The sequence below is a fragment of the Vicugna pacos genome, chromosome 7 (assembly GCF_048564905.1).
Source record: "Vicugna pacos chromosome 7, VicPac4, whole genome shotgun sequence".
Taxonomy (NCBI): Eukaryota; Metazoa; Chordata; class Mammalia; order Artiodactyla; family Camelidae; genus Vicugna; species Vicugna pacos.
In genome coordinates, this window is record NC_132993.1 from 12,084,790 (window position 1) to 12,109,545 (window position 24,756).

The 24,756-nt window shown below is 33.3% G+C and overlaps 1 protein-coding gene and 1 long non-coding RNA gene across 6 annotated transcripts in view; one reads left to right on the top strand and one right to left on the bottom strand.

Annotated features, from left to right (window-relative positions):
• BRAF (B-Raf proto-oncogene, serine/threonine kinase) overlaps positions 1-24,756 on the top strand; it is a 142,735-nt gene that overhangs the window by 88,491 nt on the left and 29,488 nt on the right. For both annotated transcript variants that reach the window (XM_015244245.3, XM_072964326.1), the window contains exons 8-13: positions 4,585-4,744; positions 9,786-9,822; positions 13,511-13,647; positions 14,600-14,717; positions 16,849-16,933; positions 17,814-17,990. In XM_015244245.3, coding sequence (XP_015099731.1) covers positions 4,585-4,744; positions 9,786-9,822; positions 13,511-13,647; positions 14,600-14,717; positions 16,849-16,933; positions 17,814-17,990 — 714 coding nt within the window. The remainder of the gene's footprint in view (positions 1-4,584; positions 4,745-9,785; positions 9,823-13,510; positions 13,648-14,599; positions 14,718-16,848; positions 16,934-17,813; positions 17,991-24,756) is intronic.
• LOC140697297 (uncharacterized) lies at positions 14-21,029 on the bottom strand. Of its 4 annotated transcripts, XR_012074192.1 has the most exons (6): positions 20,944-21,029; positions 20,684-20,863; positions 10,574-10,660; positions 4,600-4,697; positions 3,698-3,804; positions 14-1,360 (listed from the first exon to the last, which is right to left on the bottom strand). It is a non-coding gene; the product is annotated as an uncharacterized lncRNA (long non-coding RNA). The 4 variants fall into 4 exon arrangements; XR_012074193.1 differs by lacking the exons at positions 14-1,360; positions 3,698-3,804 and having other exon boundaries at positions 4,448-4,766; XR_012074191.1 differs by lacking the exons at positions 14-1,360; positions 3,698-3,804 and having other exon boundaries at positions 4,448-4,697; positions 20,684-20,736; positions 20,944-21,028.

A 24,756-nucleotide genomic window follows, 5' to 3' on the forward strand; every position in this document is an offset into this window, starting at 1 on the left:
ATGCTATTTGAGCTGATTTCTTTTGGAACTTTTATTTAATTATAAATCTTTCCAACATTTATATTGTTACATTAAGAACTCTTTTCAGGTAACTTACTTTTTTAGAGTTCCTGCCTTCTGCTCATCACTTTATTAGGTAATATCAGATATAGAAGCATATGATTTCTATTTACAAAAGTAGCATTAACATACAAGATAATTTTAAAATAGTATATAATTATAATCTACAGTTTATCACAAATTACTTTAAACTGTGTGATAAGGGCATAAGTATTACCGTGTTTACAGGAGAAGAAGAGAATAGTGAGAGTAGTCAATATGTAATCAAGAAAGTGGGATTTAAACTGGACCTTTAAGAATTCAAGCATCTGAATAAACCCAGAGAATAAAAGCACAGTGATTGGAGATGGAAAGGAGAAAGGGAAGGATAAAGACAGCATAAGTAAGGGAAATGGGGATGGTAGGTTTGGGAGACAGTGAAGAAACAGTAATCTAAGTCTAGAAATATCACATTATCGAGAGTCTTGGATTCACGCTGAAATTTAAATTTTGCATAAAAGGGGAAAAAAGAATTATGGGTTTTTGAGCATGGGACTAACCTGGTGAAAATGGTTTTAAAGAAAGACTCCCTAGTAGTGATATTCAGATAGATTGAGAGATATCTAGAGTGCTGTTGATAGTGAAGACAGTGAGAGGCAGTGTGAAGACTTGAACTGAAGTGGTAGCAACATGGAGAAGGGATGGATGTTCATAAGTGTAAAAGGAAAAAACTAGTATTATTAATCAGTTTTGGAGGATAAAGAGAGAGTTGACTTTAAAGGTGATGCAAAGGCATCATATATTCAGGCTTCATAGTGGAGTAGGAAAGATGGTGAATTTAGTAGATACTAGTTTGTTTTGGAGCATTTCTTACACAGATCTGCTTAACTGTTTCCCTGTTAGATTTGAGGCCCCTTAAATTATGCTATCTCTGTAACTGGTTAAAAAAAAAAAAAGCCCCCACATGGCATTCTGTTCTAGAATATCCCAGAGATAATTAGTTAAAACCAGGAATATTTATTGTCAATTTCAACCCTACTTCTTTCCACTATTCACAAGATAATGCTGTTTCTTCTAGATAAAACAATAAGTTGAACCTCCCAATAGATCTGTAATTTTTACCACGTCAACCTTTCTAAAGGTCTCAAAGGCTAGAAAATTTAGCAAAAGACTTTTGCATTAAGGAGTAGATTTATCTATTTTGGAACACTCAAAATGCTACCACTGTGTTCTTTCATCAGGCTGTGAGAATTGTTCACTCTGGTGGAGTCATTCCATTCCTGCTGTCTCTTGTCATTAGTTATATGCATCTGTATATTTCCTAGAAGATCAAATCAAAGTGTTGTCATTGTTCATTTTGATTTTTCATTAATCTTTTGGCTATCACATTTACCTCTGACAGGTTCTAATAGACCACGAGGCCTCTCTAATGGCAGGTCCTAGTTCTGTGAGCAGTTACAGATCACCATAATGAAATCAGTTTGGCCTCTCTGAAGGTTCATAATGGTAATGATTTAGGACATTTGCCTTCCAGTGAAGGAATGCTGTCTTAAAATTAAGAAACTATTTGCCTATGCCATGAGTATTTTATTCATAACTGAACTGAAGTACATTCTGGTCTTGAGTAAATGATAAGAAGGATGTTCAAACTTTTGTTTTCTGGATGCTTTTGTATCACAAGTATCTATGCATGTCTGTGAAAAGGTAGAAGCCAGTCCTGTTCTTTATTGATACTCCTTTGCATTTTATTAATAGTTCTGATAACAATTATAACTGATACCAGGACTATTAATTATTATCATTGTTTCATGATATATATGTACACATATATGACATGTCACATATAATAATGGATGTAACCAAGACATATCACATATAGTAATGATGTGGAGAATGATACGTTGCCCAGTTTTGAATAAAGAGTTAAAGATACCACCTTTTCTACTTTTTACAAATGCTATGGAATATATAAATTTATGAAAAGTCAGTGTTTTAAAATGTGTGTATCGCTGAAACAGAGGTAGTCACACTGCTTCAAAACTTTTAATATTCTAGATTAAAAATGAAATCTAAACTAACTGGTAATTTGCTGAAGGGTGTTAGAGGTGAAATTCTTTCTATTTCTAATTTACTACTGCTTTAAGGAGGTTTGCAACAAGGTAGGTAGAGAGCCAGTTTGCTGACTGCCAACATACTTCACAAGGTATAACTTGCCTAGGTCCAAGTTAAGATGTCCCACTATGGAAACTCAATTTTGACCAATTCCTAGAAATGATGAGAGTTAGAAATACACTTGTTTACAGTAATCAAAATCAGAAAAGACTAAATCAGAATGCCAGGTACTTCATGTCAGTGAGAAGTACCTGCCTGTATAGATCAGACTTCTTGTGTTGGATGGATCAGTACTTCCTCTGCTTTGGAAGATATTTATGAGAAACCAAATTATAATCCAAAGATTGTTTTTGAATTACATAATTCAGATGTTTAATGACATTAGGCTATAATAACTTGAAGTGTTTTCCAAAATGGTACTATATTTGCCCTCACGGTTAGATAAATTGACTTTGTGGACCAATGCCAACTGCCAAATATATCCTTTCTGATTTTTATGTAATAGGCAGATTTCCTCACTTTCTAATATATCCATTTCCTTTAGATTTGATAATAAAATTTATTAGATTAAATCCAGGTTTTTGTGTTTTCCTAGTTAAAGACTTCACATACTTATTTCTGATTTGTTATGTATTACATGTTGCCTTCATAATCTTAATTCAGTAAGTTTCAAGAATGGCTTGCTCTCCCTATACCAGATCATTTATATTAATTAGACTACCCTATACAGTTGTAGTTAATTTAGGCTTTTCCTACTTTTAAGTCCTAACTTAAAGTAGTAGTATGTTGTTGCATTGAAACTTTAAATCAGCCTCTAAGTAGTTTTTAAAAGTGCACTTTTCAAAACTATTTAAAAAGCTAATGTTAATATTGTCATTTTTACATTCTTTTACCTGCTCCCAAAACCCCTTAGCAAAAGGTGTATGGTGATTGTCTAAAGCAAAAATAAAGACAGCTCTGTCACAAACTCAAGGTTTCTTAATAATCAGAATAAAAAGACCAGTGGGGCATGCTAATTTTCCTAAAGGTTAGTTCCATCAGTCTTACCTGTAATTCTCTTTGGGCTGATACCAATTTTTTAAAGTACATAATATTTTATTATTTTTATTTCAATTCTTAGTAGATTCATTTAGTTAATATGAACAGATAAAGTCAGATTTGTTTTCCCTACACTTAATAGTGTGTTGCAAAGAAGTAAAATTTATTAGCTGGTATGGTTCAGATTCTGTTAACATATTTTATTGCAAAGCTTTTTGTCACTTTTTGGCTTCTTTGGCTTCTTCAACCTTTAGTCCTCTTCTGCTATATTTTCTTCCCATTCCTCTCTAAACCCTCTCCCCTCATAAAAATGTCTTTTTATCCCCTCTACATTGTCCTTCTGGCTGTCTTTTTAACCATTAAATAATACTGATTAGTTACAGAATTTGCATATGGTGGAGTGGAATGATAGCCAGTCTCTGAAGAGAGGCTGTTAGCACTGAGTCATTCATTGGTCCTAATGGAGCTCACTGGGACAGTCAAACCTCATCTATCAAGTGATACTCACTTTTCATCTCTCTTGGATATTCCTTCTGAGGGGCAGAGACTCCTCACAGATGTTTACAGTCTAGGTCTCAAAACTTTATAATGTACTCCATGAGTGCCACATTCATTCTGGGGACAGTGAGAGATCATAGACTTTGTTATTTATCTACAGTACCAGAATAGGTCGCTCTGTCCCCTGTTTTGATAGTTTCATCAAAAGCTGTTTTTACAGATACGTCCTTTAATGGTTAATGTATTATTCCCCTGTGTCTCTTGTATCAGTTATTGGGCATGGTAAAAATTTCAAAATGAGAGAGACACTGTCAGGATCATCTATTTGGAAATGATCTTTTGCCATTATTGTTCAGGATTTTAATTCAACTTTTGTGTAAAGCACAACTTTCAGGTCCTTAAATATGCATGTATTATTTTTTAAATATTTATAATTTCCTAATACTTTGCATAAAAATTTCATTTTAGTAACTTCAACTATCAAGAAATGACAAGGGTAGGAAAAAAATGGCAGACATTATTCAGTCAGTCCCTACCTAGAACATTTTTATATAACCTTAAAGGACAAGAGTTCCTTCCGCTGATTAACCACAGGTAATTTCTAGCCATTTGTGGATTTCTCTGGAGTTTTCTGGATAAAAATCAGTGTTCTTATCATTGATACTCCCTGGAGGGTCTGCTTGAGCAAAGCAGCTTTGTCAGTATTAGGTACAAGCCTAGAATAGTTATTTAAAGTAGTAATTTTAAAAGCCATTACTGCTAGATTTTTAATGCTTTATTTTAAAGTTTTTTTTGAGAATATGAAAGCAGGAAAATCTTTGTATCATCCAATTTTCCGTGCTGTTATCTCTGTAAAGTTGCTCTGAATCTTATGTTTCAATCACTTAATTTTTCCAGGCCCCCAATTCTCACCAGTCCGTCTCCTTCAAAATCCATTCCAATTCCACAGCCTTTCCGACCAGCAGATGAAGATCATCGAAATCAGTTTGGGCAACGAGACCGGTCCTCGTCTGCTCCAAATGTGCATATAAACACAATAGAACCCGTCAATATTGATGTAAGTATCCAGCATTGTTGAACTAAAAAAATTCAAGTGTATTTTTTAATTTTTCTGCTACACTTATAATATAGATCAGAAATGTATCATCTTTGATTTACCACAGTTATTATGAGTGATAGACTTTTAATGAAATACAGATTAGAAAAGCCTTGTCATCTTCGCTAATGGCATTAAATACTCAACTGGTTCCAAATCACTGAGTTATTCTCATTTTTTTTTCTATGACACCATCTCTGTAAAAGTCTTAATAACTTCATTTATTTAACAGGTAATCCACTTGACCATTTTATGTTAAAGAATACACTTGCAAGTTTCCTATTTAGATCAATTTGAAATCTTTACCTAAATTTTAAAAGATCAACTTTGAATAACCCTTAATGACTAATCATTACTTTATATACTTAACATGCAAATCTACCTTTAACCTTCTTTACTTTCTTGAGTATATTGTTATATTCCATTTCTGTACACATCTTGAATTTTGGTATATTCTTTTATGTAAAGTTTATCACTGAGTTTTAATCATTTTTTTAAATGCATCTTCTCTGGTCATTATTATATATTGTAATCTCACTTCAGTTATTTTAGCCTCCTTCTGGCTGGTCACTCTTGAATTTTTTTACTTTCCCAGTTTATCTTACACACTGTAAGTTGACTTACGTATATTAGTGTCACTTCTGCAATTAGATATTAACTTCTAGACAGCAGAAACCATCCCTAATATAGTTCCCTAACATAGGAATTATGTTAGGTGCTAGTTAGCACCTAACATAATAGGTCACTGAAAAATATTTGTATCAGTGAAAGGGTTAGAAGATAAAGCAGAGGAAATTTCCCATAATATAGACCAAGGGTCAACAGACTCTTTCTTAAAGGGCCACACCGCATAGTAAGTTTTCTAGGCTTGTGGGTCTTATGATCTCTAATGACAACTGTTTAACTCTGCTGTAATGTGAAAAGTCATAAATAATACATTTTAATTAAATAGGTGTGGCTTTATTTCAGTAAAACTTTAGTAAAACAGGTGGCCAGCCCACTGTATTTTGACAGTCCCTGATATAGACAAAAGAGAAGAAGGAGATGCGAAGAAAGATGAAATACACAGGATCAATCCCAAAGGACTGGTTCATTTAGCTGCATCATCCTGGTAACTGAGTTACTGAAGACGATAAAGAGCCTTTGCTATCTGAGCTGTGATGAGGTGGGATCTTGATCTTGGACTTAGGTGTCACTTTTCCCAGAGTTTGTACTTCAGAATAAAAAAGTGTGAGTTATCTTTTATCTCTGTCTGTAATAAGTAGCAAAACAGAAAATCCATCCGGTTTGTTTGCCTTGGAAAGTAATTACATTTAAAAAGGAATTTGAAACTGTTTACCCCTGTAAATAAGATACAGAAGTTACTGAAGTGGTCACTTGTCTCTTAGAGGACTAAGGTTGTTCTCATTTTACAGGCATTCCTTATGTGAGTCCTCCTCATAAGGTTGAGTAAAGAGGCAAAAATTGTCCTAACAGGAAAATACTCACTAATTAACAGACTACTTTAATATTAGTCCCTACTCTAACATCCTTCCCAATTTAATAACAGCTTACATTCCAGCCCCTTTCCATCAGTACCCAAGATTTCAATGAAAACACTGATTGCCAGACTGATTTTAAAAAAAAGATTTTAAGGATTTTAGGAAGACAATGAATAGTGACTTTGGAGAACTACTCAAATCTTATAAAGCCATTGAGAAATAAGGATACGGCAGAATTAAATTAGTTCAGCTAACAGTAAAAGAAAACCTATAAAGATGACAATATATTAGGCTCTTCAAATGAAAATGATTTAAATATTAAAGGATTGATGGAAGCCTTTGAAGGAATTAATGAAGTCCTTTAAAATTTTTATAAAAATGACTGATTGTGATATAAAAATTGACTATGGAATTAAGAATTTCAGTTTGTGCTATTGTAAGTTTGGTATTATAACCAATAAAAACTTGATTCTTTCTGTGTTAATTTAAGAATTATCATATTGTTGAAGATATAACTTAAAATTTTTTTGAATATAAGAGAAAATAAACTTTTTATAAATCTTAATTTCATTTTTCAGGATACATTCCCAAATCATACTTTCTTTCCACTTGTTACTATGAAAGTTTTTTCCTCTTATTTTATTCCTCTTATTTTACATTTAAAGTAACCTCCTAATACCAGTTTTTCTCAACTAATGAGGTCTTCTATCTAGCTAGACCTGAATACAAAAGAAAAAAAAAAGTAGGAAAGGGAAATATGGGAATAAGGAGATTGTGAAATAAGAAATCAAATCTTATTTCTAGGCTAGATCTATTGTCAGTATTTTCAAAATTGTAACTTTCATACTTACTTTCAAAACTAACATTTTTTTAGATTTTTTCTCTTTATGTCTTAGTGTTACTATTGTTCTCCTATTCTCTTAGCCTTGAACGTTTGAAGTGTCATCTTTATATCTTGCTTTTTCATCCTCCCCATAACCTAACTGGCATAAGGTATCACCTTTCCTTTTGATATGCATCTCAAATTTGTTATTACTGCCACCATTTTGGCCATATTTCTTCACTTGAACTACTTATTACATTGGTCTCTAAAACAGATTTCATGCCACTGATTTTCTTCTATCCATTTTCATTCTTTCTTACTCCTGTCAGAATAATTTTTTTTACAACACCTCTGTCATCATCTATTCCTTTGCTCTAAAACTTTCATTTACTTCTCATTGATTATAAGATAAAATACAAACCTTTTAGCATTTCATTTGGTTTCAATCACTTCATTAAATTTTAGTCATTATTATTTATTATTCCAGTAAATCAGATTTAATGTTTACTCGGATAGGCACTATGTCAGAACAGGAAATTAAGATGAATTAATTAGCACAGTCTTTGCCCTCAAGAAGGTCACAATCTAATGGATGAATCAGACATATAAATAAATACAAAAATATATAGTATAGTTTATAGAAGGGAGAGATAAACTGTAATGGTTGGATCTAGTAATATTTAAAAGAGAAGGGGCACATTTAAGTCAAAGTGTGTAGAAGATGAATATGAATAAGTAGGTGTTTATTAAGTACACCAGGTGGGAGTTTTAAGAAGGAAAATCATTTGTTAAGGAAATGGTATGTGCATAAGTATGAAAGTACCTTTATGTGGGATGTAATTAACAGTTGATATTATAGGAGATTAGGGTTCAGGAAATGGATGGGAAATGGTAGAAGATGAAACTAAGTAAGGAGAGTGCACACTGAGGTCTCTATCATAGTTGGTAGCAGGGGAGCTAATAAACTTTGAATGGGAGAAAAAGTGATCAGCTCTGTATTTTAGAAAAATCTTTTGAGTTAGAGATTTGATAGGCAAAATTGTTAGGATTGATACTGAAAATGGCTACTATTAATGAATGCTTACTATGTGCTAGGTACTATACTAAGTACTTTACATAAATTTTCTCATTCTGTCCGCATAAACACTCATGAGTTAAGTACTATTATTGTCCTTATTTTATTAAGAAAATTAGATTTAGAGAGATTAAGAAACTTACCCAGATCACACAGTTGATAAATGATTGAAATGGAGGAGAATCTGGCCTGCCTTTCTTATACTTAACCACTGTTCTGTGTAGCAGTAGGGGAAAGAAGGAAAAAGAACAGAGGTAGAAGATAATGCCTAGATTTCTCTGTCGTAGGTGAACAGATAGTATTTATTCCATTCAATAAAATAGGAAATACCAAATGAGAAAGAACAGGTTTATAGAAATGAAAATGGTAATTTTTATTTTAGACATACTAACTTTAAGATGTCTGGAGAACTTTTACTGGTTTAGAAGTCCAATAGCAACTGAAACAAGGACCTTGAATAGAGATACAGATTTAGGAGTAATTAACATACTTGAGTCAGTTTTCATGTGTGTGTATCTTTCTTCCGGTTAATTTATAATATGCTCTTAAGAACACAAAGTTAGTGAGACCACCAGGATATTATATTTATTGATAGTCACACAGCCCTGAATATTTAGTACTGTATTTGCAGATAAGAGTATTTGTTGCTTATCCTGTAGAAAATGTTAAAGACTGTATGTCATACATTGAACATGACAGAAATACATCTGTAAAGAATTTACTCTTTGTTTGAGTAAAAAGCTGCCTATTTGCAAAGTGCCTTTGAGCCTGTTGAGACATTTGGAGCCATTCAATCCTTCATATTTAAGTTATATTGGGTAAACTAAGTTCTGTCTGTTAGGATCCAAATTGCATTGCATTGCCAGTAGACTCCTCCTCCGCTGCCCCACCCCACATTGTCTATTTTGAAAAGCTATATTTTAATAGTAAAGACAAATTTTTAGCAAAACCCTATTTGAGCCATTTTTATTTTTTTCACTTCTAGTGTGTCCTTACACATCTATGTTTTTATGATTGTATCAGTGTACATTTAATTTTAAATTATACTGTAAACATGTTTCATGATTTGAGCTTCATAATTATTATAGTAGCTGCATAATACTTACTAAATTGATACATCATAATTTGTTTAACCAGTATGTCTATATGCCTATAGTAGGGAAATAATTATTACTGATTTTTTAGTATGATGGACAGTGTTGCACTAAACGTCTTTGTGCATTACGTTTTTTCTTCTGAATTATTTCCTTAGGAAAAATTCCCAGAAGTAGAATTACAAGATCAAAGGGTATGAACATTTATGGCTCTTAATATGTGCCAGTAGAATTTTTTTTTTTTTTAAGAACTGATGCAGCCATTGGTTTTGAATGGCCTTAAATGGCTTTCAGCATTTGATCAGGACTAATAATCCCTTCAGTCTAAGATTAGGTTGGCAAGTGCTTTAAATTTTTTATTTTATCATGTTCACTAGCTAATTCCATATTCTTTGTTTTGTGATATAATTTATAGCCCACATATTATTTTCACGTTAACCTTTCTGTTAATGCTTGGTGGAAAACAAAATGTTGTTATTACTTTCTTACCATATGCTTTGAATAAATATACATTACTGTTTATTTGTAGGACTTGATTAGAGACCAAGGGTTTCGTAGTGATGGAGGTAAGTAGTGATCTCAATTTAAAAAAAGAACGCAGGGAAAAGTGCAATTGCTTTGCTGCTTGTCTCCTTTATATTTGCTTCTTTCATGAAACACAGACACAGAGAAAAATGTGTAGAGAAAAACCAAAAATTTTTGCTTTTTTTTTAGTATTTATTATCATTTATCTCTGATAAAATTTTAACTGATCCATAACCAGAGAAAAAGAGAGGGCATAAAAGGGAGTCTTAAATGTACTATCTACAGTTTTTAAATGTTGTTATCAAGGAGTGATCCTTGCCACTTTATTCTTAACCATCTACAAAACTGAAGATGCTAAATTTCCTTTGGGAGCCTCCACTAATAGTTAAAGATTGAGCTTTCAGTCAGTTAAAACTTGACTTTGTTAAATCATTCTTGGGGAGAATACCTGGGATTGCCTGCCACAAGCTATCAGTTTGTAAGATATTATCAACCACTTCCCTTCAGCTTTCTAGAAGGCTTTGGAATATATGTTGTATAGCATAGACCCCTAATGGATAAGTCTAGTTGCCCTTTTACTAGTCCAGGAAATAAAATAAGGAAATAAATTGAATTGAGATTTCTTAAAGAATTTTCATCAGATACTCTAGTACCCAGTGAAAATTGGGGGCATAACAAAACATTATTTTAGAAAATACTTTTAAAATAAGAATTCACCCCTATATAATGTTTCTAAGAGATGGTATTTGAAACTATCTTGAAGTTTTCTTCCAAGTGATCCTTTATGCTTACCTCTTCAGCTGTCTCCTATTTAATAAGGAAGTCCTGCATGATTTGCTTATCTTGTTTAGAGTTGGTCTCTTCACTGTGACCTGAAGCCTAGATTCAAAGATATTTTATACTGAATAAGCATTGTCTAAACCATGTTTTGTTATGTTTCTGTATTCCCATGAACCTACCAAAATAATAACACTATATTATATACTCTAGACTTAGTAGTTACTAAAGCACATAGTCTTTTTTTCCTGTTTGTTATTCCATAAACCCACCAATTAATGTTGCTGCCAGTCTGACTTTTGTATGTCTTAATAGCTGTGGCTTTTGATAATTTTGCCCAGTACATCCAGCATTTAAATGTTGTCATCACGTTAGCATCAGAATTAACTTAGTCATAAAAACTGCCTGCTTAGTACCGAAAAATCAAATGGCATTTCTTGTCCTTTTTATGAGTCACTTTTCAAAAAATTATTGGGATTTTATGATAATAAGCAGATTTTTTTAAACATCCAGAATTATTTTATGAAGCAGGCTTCAACTCATCTTATTTATTCCCCATGACTTCTTTCATTTCTTCTGTGTGTCTGTCTTCCTGTGTTTGCCTGCCCCTCTCTTTCTCTTCTAACAGCCCCTTTGAACCAGCTGATGCGCTGTCTTCGGAAATACCAATCCCGGACTCCCAGTCCCCTCCTACATTCTGTCCCCAGTGAAATAGTGTTTGATTTTGAGCCTGGCCCAGTGTTCAGAGGTAGTTGGGCTCTTCTTTCTTGTTTTCACCCAAAGCAAACTAAATATAAACTACAGATACTGTTTGTGCCTCACCCTCACAGTGTGTGTTTGTAAGTGTGAAAGTTTTCAGTACTGAATTTCTGCTTGGCCTGGCTGGAATGCTGAATGTGCTTCTCACACATACTCACTACCACAGCTTCCTGTATGCTGTCTGTCATAAATTTGTAAAAGCAAGAAAATTCTGAGCTGAGATTTCCATCTTGTTTTTTGTTATGTTACTTAGTTTTTGATCTTAATAACTTCTTAAACTCAGTGGGCGGTAGTAAATAATGTAGGGAGGGGGCTCTTTGCAAGTTGAATTTCTTTTATTTTAATCCATTTAGATGATAACCTTGATGACTATTAATATTTGTTATCTTTCTTTGTTGTTTTTTTTTTAAATGGAAATTCCTATTAAGAGTTTTTACTAGATTTTTGGCTTTATTTTCTGTAATATGGGGGGTTTTTTTTGGAAAAAGAGGATGTGTGTATTTTATATCAAAGGTAGGGAACTTTAAAGAAGATCTGTAATATATTTGGGATATTTTTACCATGCTTAAGAAATTTTAGGATTGATCCTTTCACTTATGCCATCATGAGTAAAAAGCAGTGTAATTTCACTCTCCCATTTTATCTTGACATACTTTAATTAGTGGTTAGACTGATTTTTTAAAATTTAAGTCAAAATTTAGACGGTTGTCTTGCTATAGATATAAATAAAGATATTTTAAAAGAATTATATTTACTGGCTTTTGCTAGTTAGTGTCTGTTACTTATTCTGAATGTAGTGGTGGTGTTTCAGATTTTTGCTCTCTCAGCCCAAGTCTTCCTCAGAAAATCCATGAAATGGGCTAGAAGTCACAGAGTACTGAGTAGTGTGATTAAAGTAAATAATACAATACAGCACTGAGTAGATCAGAATGTGAAGCATTGGGTAAGCAGTTAAGGCTTTATAATACTGAAAATTATTAGTGGAAGGCAGAATATGAATTGTGCTCTAGTAACAGATATTCCAGATACCATTTTCTTGTGGAAAATTGTGTATAAGATATGGAAATTCCACATGATGACATATGTTATGTAGTAATGATTAAATTTCTATACAGTTTTAACATTTAAATGTTGCCATGAGTATCCTGATCCATGTTCTTTGAAAGATAGTGACTTTTTAACTAGAGAATAGTTGTCTACTTAAAAAAAAAATTCTCTTAGTCTTTTTTGTTCTATATATGCAAATATTACCTGACATCTCTGTCCTGCTTAGCTATACACAGAACCCAAGAGGAGTCATTGCCCTAAACCCCTCTGAACCAGGTCTGTACATGAATTAGGATTTTAGCTCAGTCAGCATTTGGAAAAGTATCCATTAGAAAGGTGCACAACCCTGCCAGCTGAGCCCACTTTCAAAGAATGTGATAAAATATTTCCGTTGTAGTAACTTGGCTGAGAGGCCATAGCATTTTACTCTTGCTTATAAAGGCAAAGACTTTTCAGAAAGTCTTGAGAAACCTGCTTGGCTTTGTTAACATTAACTTTGTTATGCAGGTAGAAGTTATCTTTGTTTAGCAGAATATGCCTCCAGGAACCAGTGAAACTGTATCACTCTTAAATAGTATAGTGTGTAGTGTAGGATTTTTTTTTTACTTTAGTGGCTAATATGAAACAGCTAGGTAATGCCAACATTAAGGCAGTTATTAGACTATGTTTCCATTTGGGGAATTTCCATCTTTTTTTGTATCAATTGGCTGTTAAAGTAACTAATTAAAAGTTTATTTTTTTTATTGGCTTTTAAGTTAATTTTGCTTTTTGTTTTTTTAATCAGAGAAACAAAAGCTTGGGAATACTTTTTAGTTTATCTCTCATTTTAGAAAGATTGTTTTTCTCCTAGACTTTGCACCAATAAGCAAAGTCTATATTTGTAATCAGATGTTTTAAAGGTCATTAAATTGACCAGAAAACTAAAAGAAATTACAGTTTTATAATTTATATATTTGGTATTGATAAAATATTGATATATTTGTAATATGACCACCCAATGAGGCCCCTTATTTACCTGTCCTTTCCAAATGATCTATATTTGAACATTTTTAAAATAAATCTAAATCTCCCTCCACCCTCCGCCCCCAGTAAACTAACATGCTTGATCCTCCTTTAATAGGTATATTTTTCCTTTCACTAACTTAGGATCTACCACAGGTTTGTCTGCCACACCCCCTGCCTCATTACCTGGCTCACTCACTAATGTGAAAGCATTACAGAAATCTCCAGGACCTCAGCGAGAAAGGAAATCATCTTCATCCTCAGAAGACAGAAATCGAATGGTGAGGGTATATGGCATCTTTTTCCTCTAAGTTATTCCTTCTTAGAAGTCATAGCCAAAGGTAATTTGCCTTTTAGATATATGATATATGGTGACATATGATATGTCCATATATGACACAGAATTCCCATAGTCAAATGAATTTAAGAGCTGATCGTTTTTGGCCTAAAGCATATTCCCACAACACTGATTTTTGCTCTCAACTCTAATATTATTAAGTAAAATGCAGTTTTGAAAGAGTAAAAATAGTGTTCTGCTTCTAAACTATGAAAAGAGAGAAAGTAGTATTTTAGGAGGCATGATTAGACATATATGTTCTAAGGAGCTGGTCTGAAATTCAAATATCTACCAAGGGACGTTCTTCTCTATTGAAAAACTAACTTCTGCTGCAAAATAAATTAAAAGCTAATCACTTTAGTGATGGTACATTAATAGTGAATGTTGGATAGGTGGATCATACCAAAGTGATTATTTATGTTGATACATTTATTTGAGAGACTGGGTTAGATAAGATATATGAGGAAATTTAGCACTGATTGGGAGAGAGTAATTAGATTATCAACATTTACATAGTATGTTAGCTTAAATTTTTGGCCTTTGGAGCCAAAACTAATCACAAATGTATATAGTACTTATCTTGCCCCTAGTAGTCTTCCAAATGATAAGAAGCTGTTTTATTTTATTGGTTTTAATAATATACATTTCTGCTCATACCTGGTAAATAATTATTTTTTAAGAAATTATTTGCATCCTAATACTGACTTAAGTCTTAAACTTAAGTTCTGTATTGTAAGAATCATACTTCTCCATTATTCTTTGGATTTTTTCCCCTCTTAGATTTTTTTCCCTTCCTAACTTACATCCCTTTCAGGCATAGGGGAATGTGCTTAGTGTAAAACAAGATTTTCCTTTTTTGTTTGCTTTGGCTTGACTTTTGCACTATTTTTATCAAGAAAACACTTGGTAGACGGGATTCAAGTGACGATTGGGAGATTCCTGATGGGCAGATCACGGTGGGACAAAGAATTGGATCCGGGTCATTTGGGACAGTCTACAAGGGAAAGTGGCATGGTATGTATGCAATAAAGTGACCTTGTCACAAATTATAATAGTAAGATGTGTTAAACAACTTATATAAAAAAAAAATCAAAGAGAGTATTCGCTGTTTGCATCATTAAGCTATTTTTGATCAGATGCAAGAGTCTTCCAAAGGTTTATAACAAAAATTATGGGAAATAGGAATTGGATTCACAACAGCCAGAAGTCCTATCATTATACTATGGTAATAGTTTTTAAAGATGATGATCCTCCAGGTGAGCTAATCCCCCCCAATGTTTTTTTTTTATAAGTCTTTCTCCTGGTAGTTTTATTTGTATTATAAACCCCAAGTAAACATATTGAAAGAGTACTTACCAAAGGAAGAAATGGCCAGTAAACATAAAATATGTTCAGCCTCACTAGTTATCAAGGAATTGCAAATTCAAAAAATGGAAATCATTATTTGCCGCTCAAATGGACAAAGATTTTTGTTTTAATTTATCATAATTTAGAGTTGTGATTATAATGCTGCTGGTGGGAAAATAAATTGCTACAATTTTTCTGGAGGATAATTTGGCAATATGTATATAGAGCCAGTAATTCCACTTGTAGAACTTTACAATGAGGAAGTAATTGAACAGGAACAAATAGATGTGTGTGCAAGTATATTCATTAGAGATTTAATATTAATGAAAAATGAAAATAAACAAGTGCTCGTTAATAGAGGGTTAGATAAATAAATTGATAACCTCCATATATGATTATATAGACATTAAAGTGGAGTGGTAGACCTATATTTATTGATATGGAAAGGAGTCCGCAGTATATTTTATAAAGCAACATGTATAGTATCCCATATTATGGTGCTGCATAGAAATAAATGACATAATGTTTTAAATAACCATCGATATTTTAGTGCATATCTTTCCAGGTTATCTTTTATTTATAAATATTCACAGTGCATGCATATAAAAGTCTAGTAGGATATACATCAATGTGTTAACAGTGGTCATTTCTGACCATTGATTATTCTGACATGATTATGGAAGATTTTAATTTTTTTCTTTATGCTTTCAGAATGTTCAGTTTTTGAATTTTAAGTTTGAGTTTTTTTGCTATGAGTACTTTATTTGATAATCAGGAAAACAATAAATTAGTTTAATTATATTGAAATACAACATAGCATGTAAAAAAGTGCACTTAAGTGTACAAGTAGCTAAAATCTCACAAGCCAACACAACTGTTCAATAAACAGAGTATTACCAGCACTCTAGAAGTCTTCTTCATGTCCCCGACCCCTATGGATATTTGACCTAAACAGAAGTAATGTTGTCTGGCCTTCTTGTCTGGCCCTTTTCACTCAGTATTGTTCATAAGATTCATCTATATTATTGTATGTAGTTACGGGTTATCCATTCTCTACATAGTGTTCATTGGTGACTATAACATGATTTCTCTTCCTGTGTACTGTGTGATAAGCATTTGAATAGTTTCCAGTTCGGGGCTATCATGAATGCTACTGCTATGAATATTCTTAGTACATGTTTGGTGAACATATGTGTCCTTGTTGGTTGGTATATACCTGGGAAAGAATTGTGGGGCCAGTAGTAGATACTGCCAACAGTGTTTGAAGTGGTTGTACCAATTTACACACCCTTTGGCGATGTGTAAGAGTTCTACTTGTTTCACCTAAAATTTTTTTTAATTTTAATAATTTTCCTAGCAAATGCAATAAATGATCCGTGGATTTTTAAAAAAGGTTAACTACTCTGGTAAAGAAGTATGCAGTTTTCTATTTCAGCCAAGTTCCATTGGGCTTGTCATCTGCAGTTTTAACATTCAGTTAGTGAATGCATCTAATTTTGTTAAATAATCAGGAAAATATCTTGGGTATTTAATTGGTTAGACTAAATTTCCAAGGGGAAAATGAGATTGGCTGTTTTTTTGGATTGATATTTTGAAATACTAGTATAAGACTATTATTGTCAGTTTACTTTTTTTCCTCAGAAAATTAATACAGTTTAGGAAGTTAAAGTATAATTGATTTGCATTTTATAATGGTATGAATTTAAGGCAATGATAATTAGTGAAACTACCCTAGGGTTTTTTATATTTTTAAATTTAAAAAATTGGAATGACATTTGGAATGGCAATTACCTTTTAGGTGATGTGGCAGTGAAAATGTTGAATGTGACAGCACCCACACCTCAGCAGTTACAGGCCTTCAAAAATGAAGTAGGAGTACTCAGGTGAGCTTGTGTGAATCACATTTTCCAGAGAAGTTGTCTGCATCAACATGTGTTTTCCAGTGATAGCCACTGGTAGCTTTACAGATTTACTCAAAATGGAGAAGACAGAGTTTGTCTGAGTATATTTTGTCTTTAACCATACTCTTTTAAGTGGTAGGTGATCATAGAGTGAATTAATGGAAATATAATATTCTGATCATGAGAAGTAATACTTCTAATATTTCCAAAGTGGAAATAATACTCTCAAAAACTTAGCTTATCAGAAGACATTTAGAAATTGTATCAAGCCCTGGAACTTGAGGAACATTAATAAACTAGAGTATGTCCAGGCAAGGACAACTTTGGTGGTATGGGGGTGGGGGAGGAATTCTGAAACTATAACTTAGGGAGAAAATAGTCAACAGAACTGAGAATATTTGGGTCCATAGGAGGCTGTTATGTTCAAGAGGGTATATACTTACTCTTTTATTCCAGAAAGCAGAACAGGGAAGCCAGTGGCAAAAGTTGTAGGAAAATGATTTTTCCTCAACCAAAAAAAATTTTAATAATAAAACCACTTTTTAAAAAAGAAAAAAGAATAGTGGTAACAGGGAACAGGCTATGGTCTCAGTGATGAGCTTACCGTAATTGAAGATATTTAAGCAACCTCTGGTTGTCCGTCTGTGAGGTATATTAAAAAAGATATTTATGAAAATGATAGGATGTTAGTCTAGACAATTCCTAAAGTCTTACCTAAATTTATTATTTTGTTGCCTTTTCAAAAAATACCTTTTTCTGATGACTTCTTACTGATAAGTAGACTGCTTTGGCCCTCTATTTAAAGATTTGTTAAAGTTTATCAACTTTTTTTTACTATTTACTGTCACATTTTTTTTTACAGGAAAACTCGACATGTGAATATCCTACTCTTCATGGGTTATTCAACAAAGCCACAACTGGCTATTGTTACCCAGTGGTGTGAGGGCTCCAGCTTATATCATCATCTCCACATCATTGAGACCAAATTCGAGATGATCAAACTTATAGATATTGCACGGCAGACTGCACAGGGCATGGAGTAAGTTCCATTCTGTTAAATCTCTTGTAAATTACTTTTGAAGACCATTCAGAACATTTTAAAGGTTTTAGCTATTATTCTTTTGAATTGCATTTTTCAATTATTGTCCTACAACGTGTGGACTCTTTTAACTAATGGCTAGCAATATGATATTAAGAAATAAAATAGTCTCTCTAGTATAGTCTTCAAAACATATATCAAATATTTGATGTGCAAATATGCACATTTATGTTTAGCATGCCACAGTTTAACTAGGCAACAAAGGTTTAAAGGACAAAAATAGGCCAAAAAAAAAGCCACTAAAAAATTAAGTTTTTGAAGTATATAAAATGATTGTTAGTTATCCTTTTAAGTTATTTTCTCCATGTGCCCATATTATCTGTTGCAAAAGATCATCTGCATGAAGTAAAGTGAAAGTAAAGTAAAATGAAAATCTGCATTCTGATCCTTTTTGAGGTTTTCAAGTTGACTTTTTCATGCCAATGTATTTTGCTATGTAATTTAAAAGATACAAAAGTTACTTTATAAAATTTATCATAGGCCAAAACAGGAAACAGACTATGAAGGATAAATTTTGCATGCAAATACAAATAAATAATTTGGTAAATAAAGGTAATTTTGCATGCAAATACAAATAAATAATTTGGTAAATAAAGGTAAATTCAAAAGATAAAATTAAATAAATTTTGCAAGCACTGAAATGAAAAATTTTAAATGAGTAAAATGTAAATTTGTAAGCTCTATGGGTAGTTTAAAATATGCATGTATCTTAAATTAATTTAACATTTTATAATATATAAATGGCTTTCACATGCATGGATTATTATGTTATTTAATCTTTGTAATGTTATGAAGTAGATACTTATATTTTCTATTCACAGATAAGGGAAACTGAGGCTTCTAAGTGAGTTGTCTAAGGCTACACATTTAATAAGCAGAAGGAAAGGTGTTTAACTCAGAATTTTTGACTCCTAAACCTTTATTCTTTCCCCATAACCATCATACTACTTTTACATTATAAAATTAGAATAAAAAGGTAAAAGTATGTATATGTACTAATACCCAGAACTCTGACTCAGGATCATTTATTGCAAATAAGTGTAGAACCAAGACAAAACCAGATCTAGCTCTTAAGTCTTTCCACTGTCCTACCCTCTCTGTCTCAAAACTAGGCAATCTATATCTATAATTTAGATTGTTTACAAGTCTGTGTTCAGCCAGAATCCTTCTTGCAGCACATTATTACCTCATTCAATAACATTTCCACTTATCCAGTAGACTTAAAACAGTCCCACCTTTCATATAAGTTAGAATCTGAATCTGTTTAAATCTGAAAGGTTATATTAAAATCTTGTGAAGAGTAAACCTTGGCCAGAATAGTATACATTAGAGAGAAACAAAGCTTGTTCTGCTCACAACCCACCAGTCTCTTTACTGTTTCTTCAGCAGGCCTGGTTTATCTTTCCTCAGGGCCTTTGTACTTGTTTTTTCTTTCTGGAATAGTACTTATGTCACAAATAATCATAGAGTTTCTCCCTTGTGTGTCTATTCAAATACTGCCTTTTAAAGGAAGCCTCCTCCTATCACCTTATATAACTAACATGTTCCTACCCCACTCTGTCACACTATAGCCCATCCTAGTTTTTGTTTTTTAACACCCAACTCCATATGACATATTTGCTTGTTGTCTGTCGTCCCCACTAGATTACAAGCGGTTTGAGAGCAAGGGTCTTGTTCTGCTCATTGTTTTGTCTCTAACGCCTAGAACAAGGCCTGGCCTATGATAAGTACATATCATTACCAAAACTAAAAAAAATGAAAGAATGATTACACACAACTATATATTATTGTTAGGTTTACCTTCCAGAAGAGAGAGAAACGAAATTCTTCTCATATCAAAACTGAGAAATGTCAAGGAAAGAAAAATAGTCAAAGAAGTAATAGAAAAATAACAGGGGAAAAGGCTTTTGCTATTATACACAGAGGCAGCGGAGAATAGTCTTAAAACTGTTTTAGAAATGGTGATGGGACAGGGCAGTGCCAGTAGAGAAGAACACTGTCAGATCAGATAGTTCTGTAGTGTGGGGATGAGGCAGTGTTGTCCCGTTGTTTTGCATTTTGGGATCTATAGGATCTATAACCTTTACAGTCTTACTTATTTACTCTGAAAATACTTTGCTTACATTTTTAAGTAACTCTTACTATGAATATATCTAGCTATTAATGTAGCTCATATCAGTTTATCCTGTCTTTTAATAGCTGAAAAAGTATTAATTATAAAATTTAAGCCTTTTAACAGATATATTTGTTATTACCAGTTTAAAATTAGCCAAAGAAGATACAGTTCCTTTTTTTCTTTTCTGTTCTTTATAGGACAATATGTGCAACTAGTTAAAGTTACCAACACATCTTTAGTTTCTGAAGGCTTTGGCAGATTGAAAATCCTCTAATTAAAATGGCTCTATGGTTTTCAGGTTAAGGTGACAGATTTTTGCTCTCTTGAAACACCAATGTAACTATAATAATGAAAATTTTTTAAAGCATGAACATATCACAGAGAGGAAGAAAACAATAGGAATAACATTTTAAAAGCTAGAAAGTAGATGTAGAAAGTAGATGGAGAAGTGATAATGGATATAGTACAACCAAAAAAAGCTAAATTATTAGTTGGCAATGGGGGAATGAAAACCAACCTGATTTGTACCACAGAATCCTCAAGGATCACGGAATTGGCAGTGCGAGGTATCTCCGGAGGAGGAAGAGTACACAAATGAAAAGTTTGTCTGAAATGTTTCTCTAAATCCTGTCTCCTGCTCTGTGCCATTTGGTGGCTACCCCATTCCTACTCTGGCAGTAGACTGGAAATGTGTTCTCTGGAGAGGGGAAAAGCAAATATCTGAACTGGGGACACAGGGGGAAGAGGAGTTGGGTCGGGGATTGAGTGCCTGCTTACTGGACAGTGGAGCTCCCCAGCAGTCTCTTTTCATTTGGTTCCCAGAATGCTAGCAGCTGAACCTTCCCCTTAGGCGGGAATTGGAATTCTCTGAGGAATCTTACCAGCCAAGAGGAGAGTCACAATGGAGTGCTATCAGGGGTTCCACCTAGATGGGAGTACATGGGAATTCAAAAACAAGAAGCCCATCTATATGCTCAAAGCTTTCAGACAGGTTTTTAGTCTCTGATTTAGTCTAGGGAGAGATGAATTATCTCTTGATGACTGGACATCAGAGGGAAAGTCTCTATGCTAATGAGAGAGACCAAAGAGGAGGGAAAAGAACTAGGAGTAAACAAATAACCCCCCCACCAAAAGCCTATCAGATTCCTCAGAGATAAAAGAAGATACTGTGTCCATAAAACAAGAACCGATGTTTTATAAGGAAATTCAGGTAATAACAACAACAAAAGGTTAAATGTTGATATTTACAGTACACGAGAAATTACATCCTTTGCAATTATTTAAACTTTCAGATGTTGGGTTCCTCCTCCCCCTGTCTTCCACTATCATTTCACAAAGGACAGAACAAGCTAGACGTAGCTGACCAGTAAGTCCATAGACTGTTTAAATAGCTGCTTAATAATGTACTTTTGCAAAGCCCTCATTTCAAAATCGTGCGTCTCCTGAATGCTGTTGAAAGTGATCTTTTCTGACTGCTTTCCAAAATTTATTCTAAAATCACAGGGTATAAGCAGAATAAGAGCATACTAACTCATTGTATGAAGTTCTGGGGTCGTAGTCATTCATAAGATAAAACCTTTAATAATTAGGAGCATTGAATCATTAGGACTTCCAAATGTGTCACCTTTATCAGATAACAGAATATAAGCAGACAGTGGATGGGTGACATTTTTCCTATGTGGTTCTGTCCTCTCTTCTCAGTCAAATATGATTTTTGATTCCTAGGTTTACCTTAAGAGAGCAGAGCTATTCTAGTCCTTGATAATTATAGACTTACTCTTAAGAATCAGGATTCATGCAGTATGTTTATCATCTTCTCACCTGACAGTCATTGATTAAGCCTAAGGGCTAGGATATTTTAAAGAATAATGTTACTAAAGGAATATCAGGAATAGTCAGTCTATCTTGACATTTCTTTGCAGGACTTTTCATTTCAGTCTAATATTTATGGTATAATTTTAAATTTAGCTTATTTACTAAATTTGCTAACTGTTAAATCAAGGGTGGCACATAGAAAAGACTGTGATCTGTTATTATACTCCCAAGAGTGTTACATTTTGTATATAAGATTATTAAAAATAATTTGGGGATAAATCCTTAACAATTTAATAAAAGAAATGAAGAGTATGCTTCCATTTACTTATAAGTAAACCTAGCTAAAAGAAACAGAAGGATGAATTATAGCTGACAAGATGGTGTATTAATGATTAAAAGTAATTCTAATTGATCGAAGAATATTTAATTATAGTAAGCATCATTTTCTGGTAGATAAAAACAGTGATTGAGAGAAGGATGCTGATAATCACCAAAAAATGCAAATTAAAAGAAGAACTATTTTTCACCTGCTGGAATTGGCAAAATGCCTAAATTCTGACAAGATTAAGTGTCAGTAAAGATTAGGGGAATTGCTCACTGGGTCACTGCTGATGCAGTCAGCGACCTTGAAGGCATTTTGGAAGTATTTGTTAAAATGGAAAATACCTGGTCTACCCCCAAGAAACACTAGCTTTTGTTCCAATAGATCTATATAGAAAGATATGTATTACGGGAAGACATACAATAGTGAAAAATTGGAACGATAAATGTCCATCAGTAGAGGGCTGCATAAATAAAATATTGGCACATATCTGCAGGTAGAGTATATAGCAGAAATGAGCGATGTAGCTAGTATCCATGTCAGCTTTAGATATAATGTCAAATGAGAAAGCAAACTGCAGCATGAGACCACTTAGGATTTTAAAAACAAAACACTTTTTTTTTTGTCATAACTTTATATACATATTTATATGTGTGAAAGTGTTAAAGTAAGGATTAGAAGGCACAAGCCAAGCTCAGTAGTAGTTGTCTCCAGGAAGGAGAAAGGGGGTCAAAATGAGAGAGACTTTAGCTTTACCTATATAAAATTCTCATTGTTTCTGTCTCTTAATTGAAAATATTTCTACAGTTGTGTTTTAGTTTCATAATCTTTTTAGAAGTGTAAACTTAAAAAAAAAGACAGGAGGCAAATGTGCAAAAATTTTAACAGGGTTGATTATGGTAGAATATGAGTGATTTCTACATTAGTCTTTGTGTTGCAGTTTTTCTTAATTTCAAAATATAAGTTATTATAAGGAAACATAATCATTATAGAAAATTCAGAAAATATAATTAAGCACCAGTACTCCCCTGAGAAATAATTACCATTAATGTTTTGATGTAGAGTATTATATATCTGTTTAGAATTCTGAATTTTAAAACTATACACAATGGTTTGTTGTTGTTTTAAATGTGGAATCATACTGGATTTACCTTTTTTCACTTGTTCTTATTTTAAACGTCTTTACTGGTCATAAGTATTATGTTCTGACTCCACCTCTGCTATATGCTAGTAACTCACTCTCTCCCTCTTTTTTGTAGACCAACTATGTTCTGTGGTATTTTTTATATACAGTGATATATTTAGCAATTACATAGTACCTACTGTGTGCCAGACATTGTTCTGTGTACTTTATACACACTGCCTCATTTAATCCTCAACAGCCCTGTGAGGTAGATCGTATTATCATCCCCATTTACTGATGGAGAAACTAGAGTTTAAAAGGTTAAGTCACTTGCCACAGGCACTTTGGCTCCAGAATGTGTTACCTTAACCTTTACACTATGCTGCTGCTTCAGTGTACCTCAAATGGACCCTTATTGCCACACAGCAATCATACTTTCAGTTCCCTGTTTCCCTCCCGCTGGCTCTGCCTCTCTCATAGATGCTATCATACTCCCTTTATCCCCCATCCTCCAAAAGTTCTCCAAATACAGTCAGCTGATAACCTTACTTGCCATTTCATTAAGAAAATTAGAAGTACCCACCGCAGTATCTACCTACATTCCTGCTCAGTTTTTCTGCCTAAGACTGAAAGCCAGTCCTTCCATTTTGTGCACTAGATCCCATCCCCTTTCTCCTTCTCACTGACGTTTTTGATTAGATCTCTTCTGTTCATCATCAGATTTTCCTTTTTACTGGATTTTCTCCCAGTTTATAACATCTTTCTTACCATGCACATTTGGAAGAATGCTGACAGTTGTTGAACCTAGGTGGAAGGCACAGAGTATTTATTGTACTGTTCTTTCAACTCTTCTCTGTGCTTAAAAATTTTGATAATAAAAAAAATCCCTTTCTTTCCTTCAGAGTAAAACATCTCAAAAGACTTGTTCATACTCACTGTCTTAATTTCTTTCTTCCCCTTCTATCTTGGACCCAACTCAGTCAGGATTTTGCTCAGTACTTCACTGAAATCTCTCTTTTTAAGAATTTTTTTTATTGACTCACATTAAGCCTCATCTTTTTTCTTCCCCCTCAGTAGAGGTACTGGGGATTGAATCCAGGACCTCATGCATACTAAGCATGTGCTCTGCCACTGAGCTAAACCTCTCATCCTCCTGAAATATCTCTTAATAAGATAGTTACCATGTTGCTAGACCCAGTGTTGAAATACTCAGTCCTCAGTTTGACCCATCAGAAACATATGATGAAGTTGATCATATTCTCTTCATGTAACCTCTTCTTAATTCCTTGCTACTCAGACCACATTCTATTTGGGAGCCTTTTAGAAATGC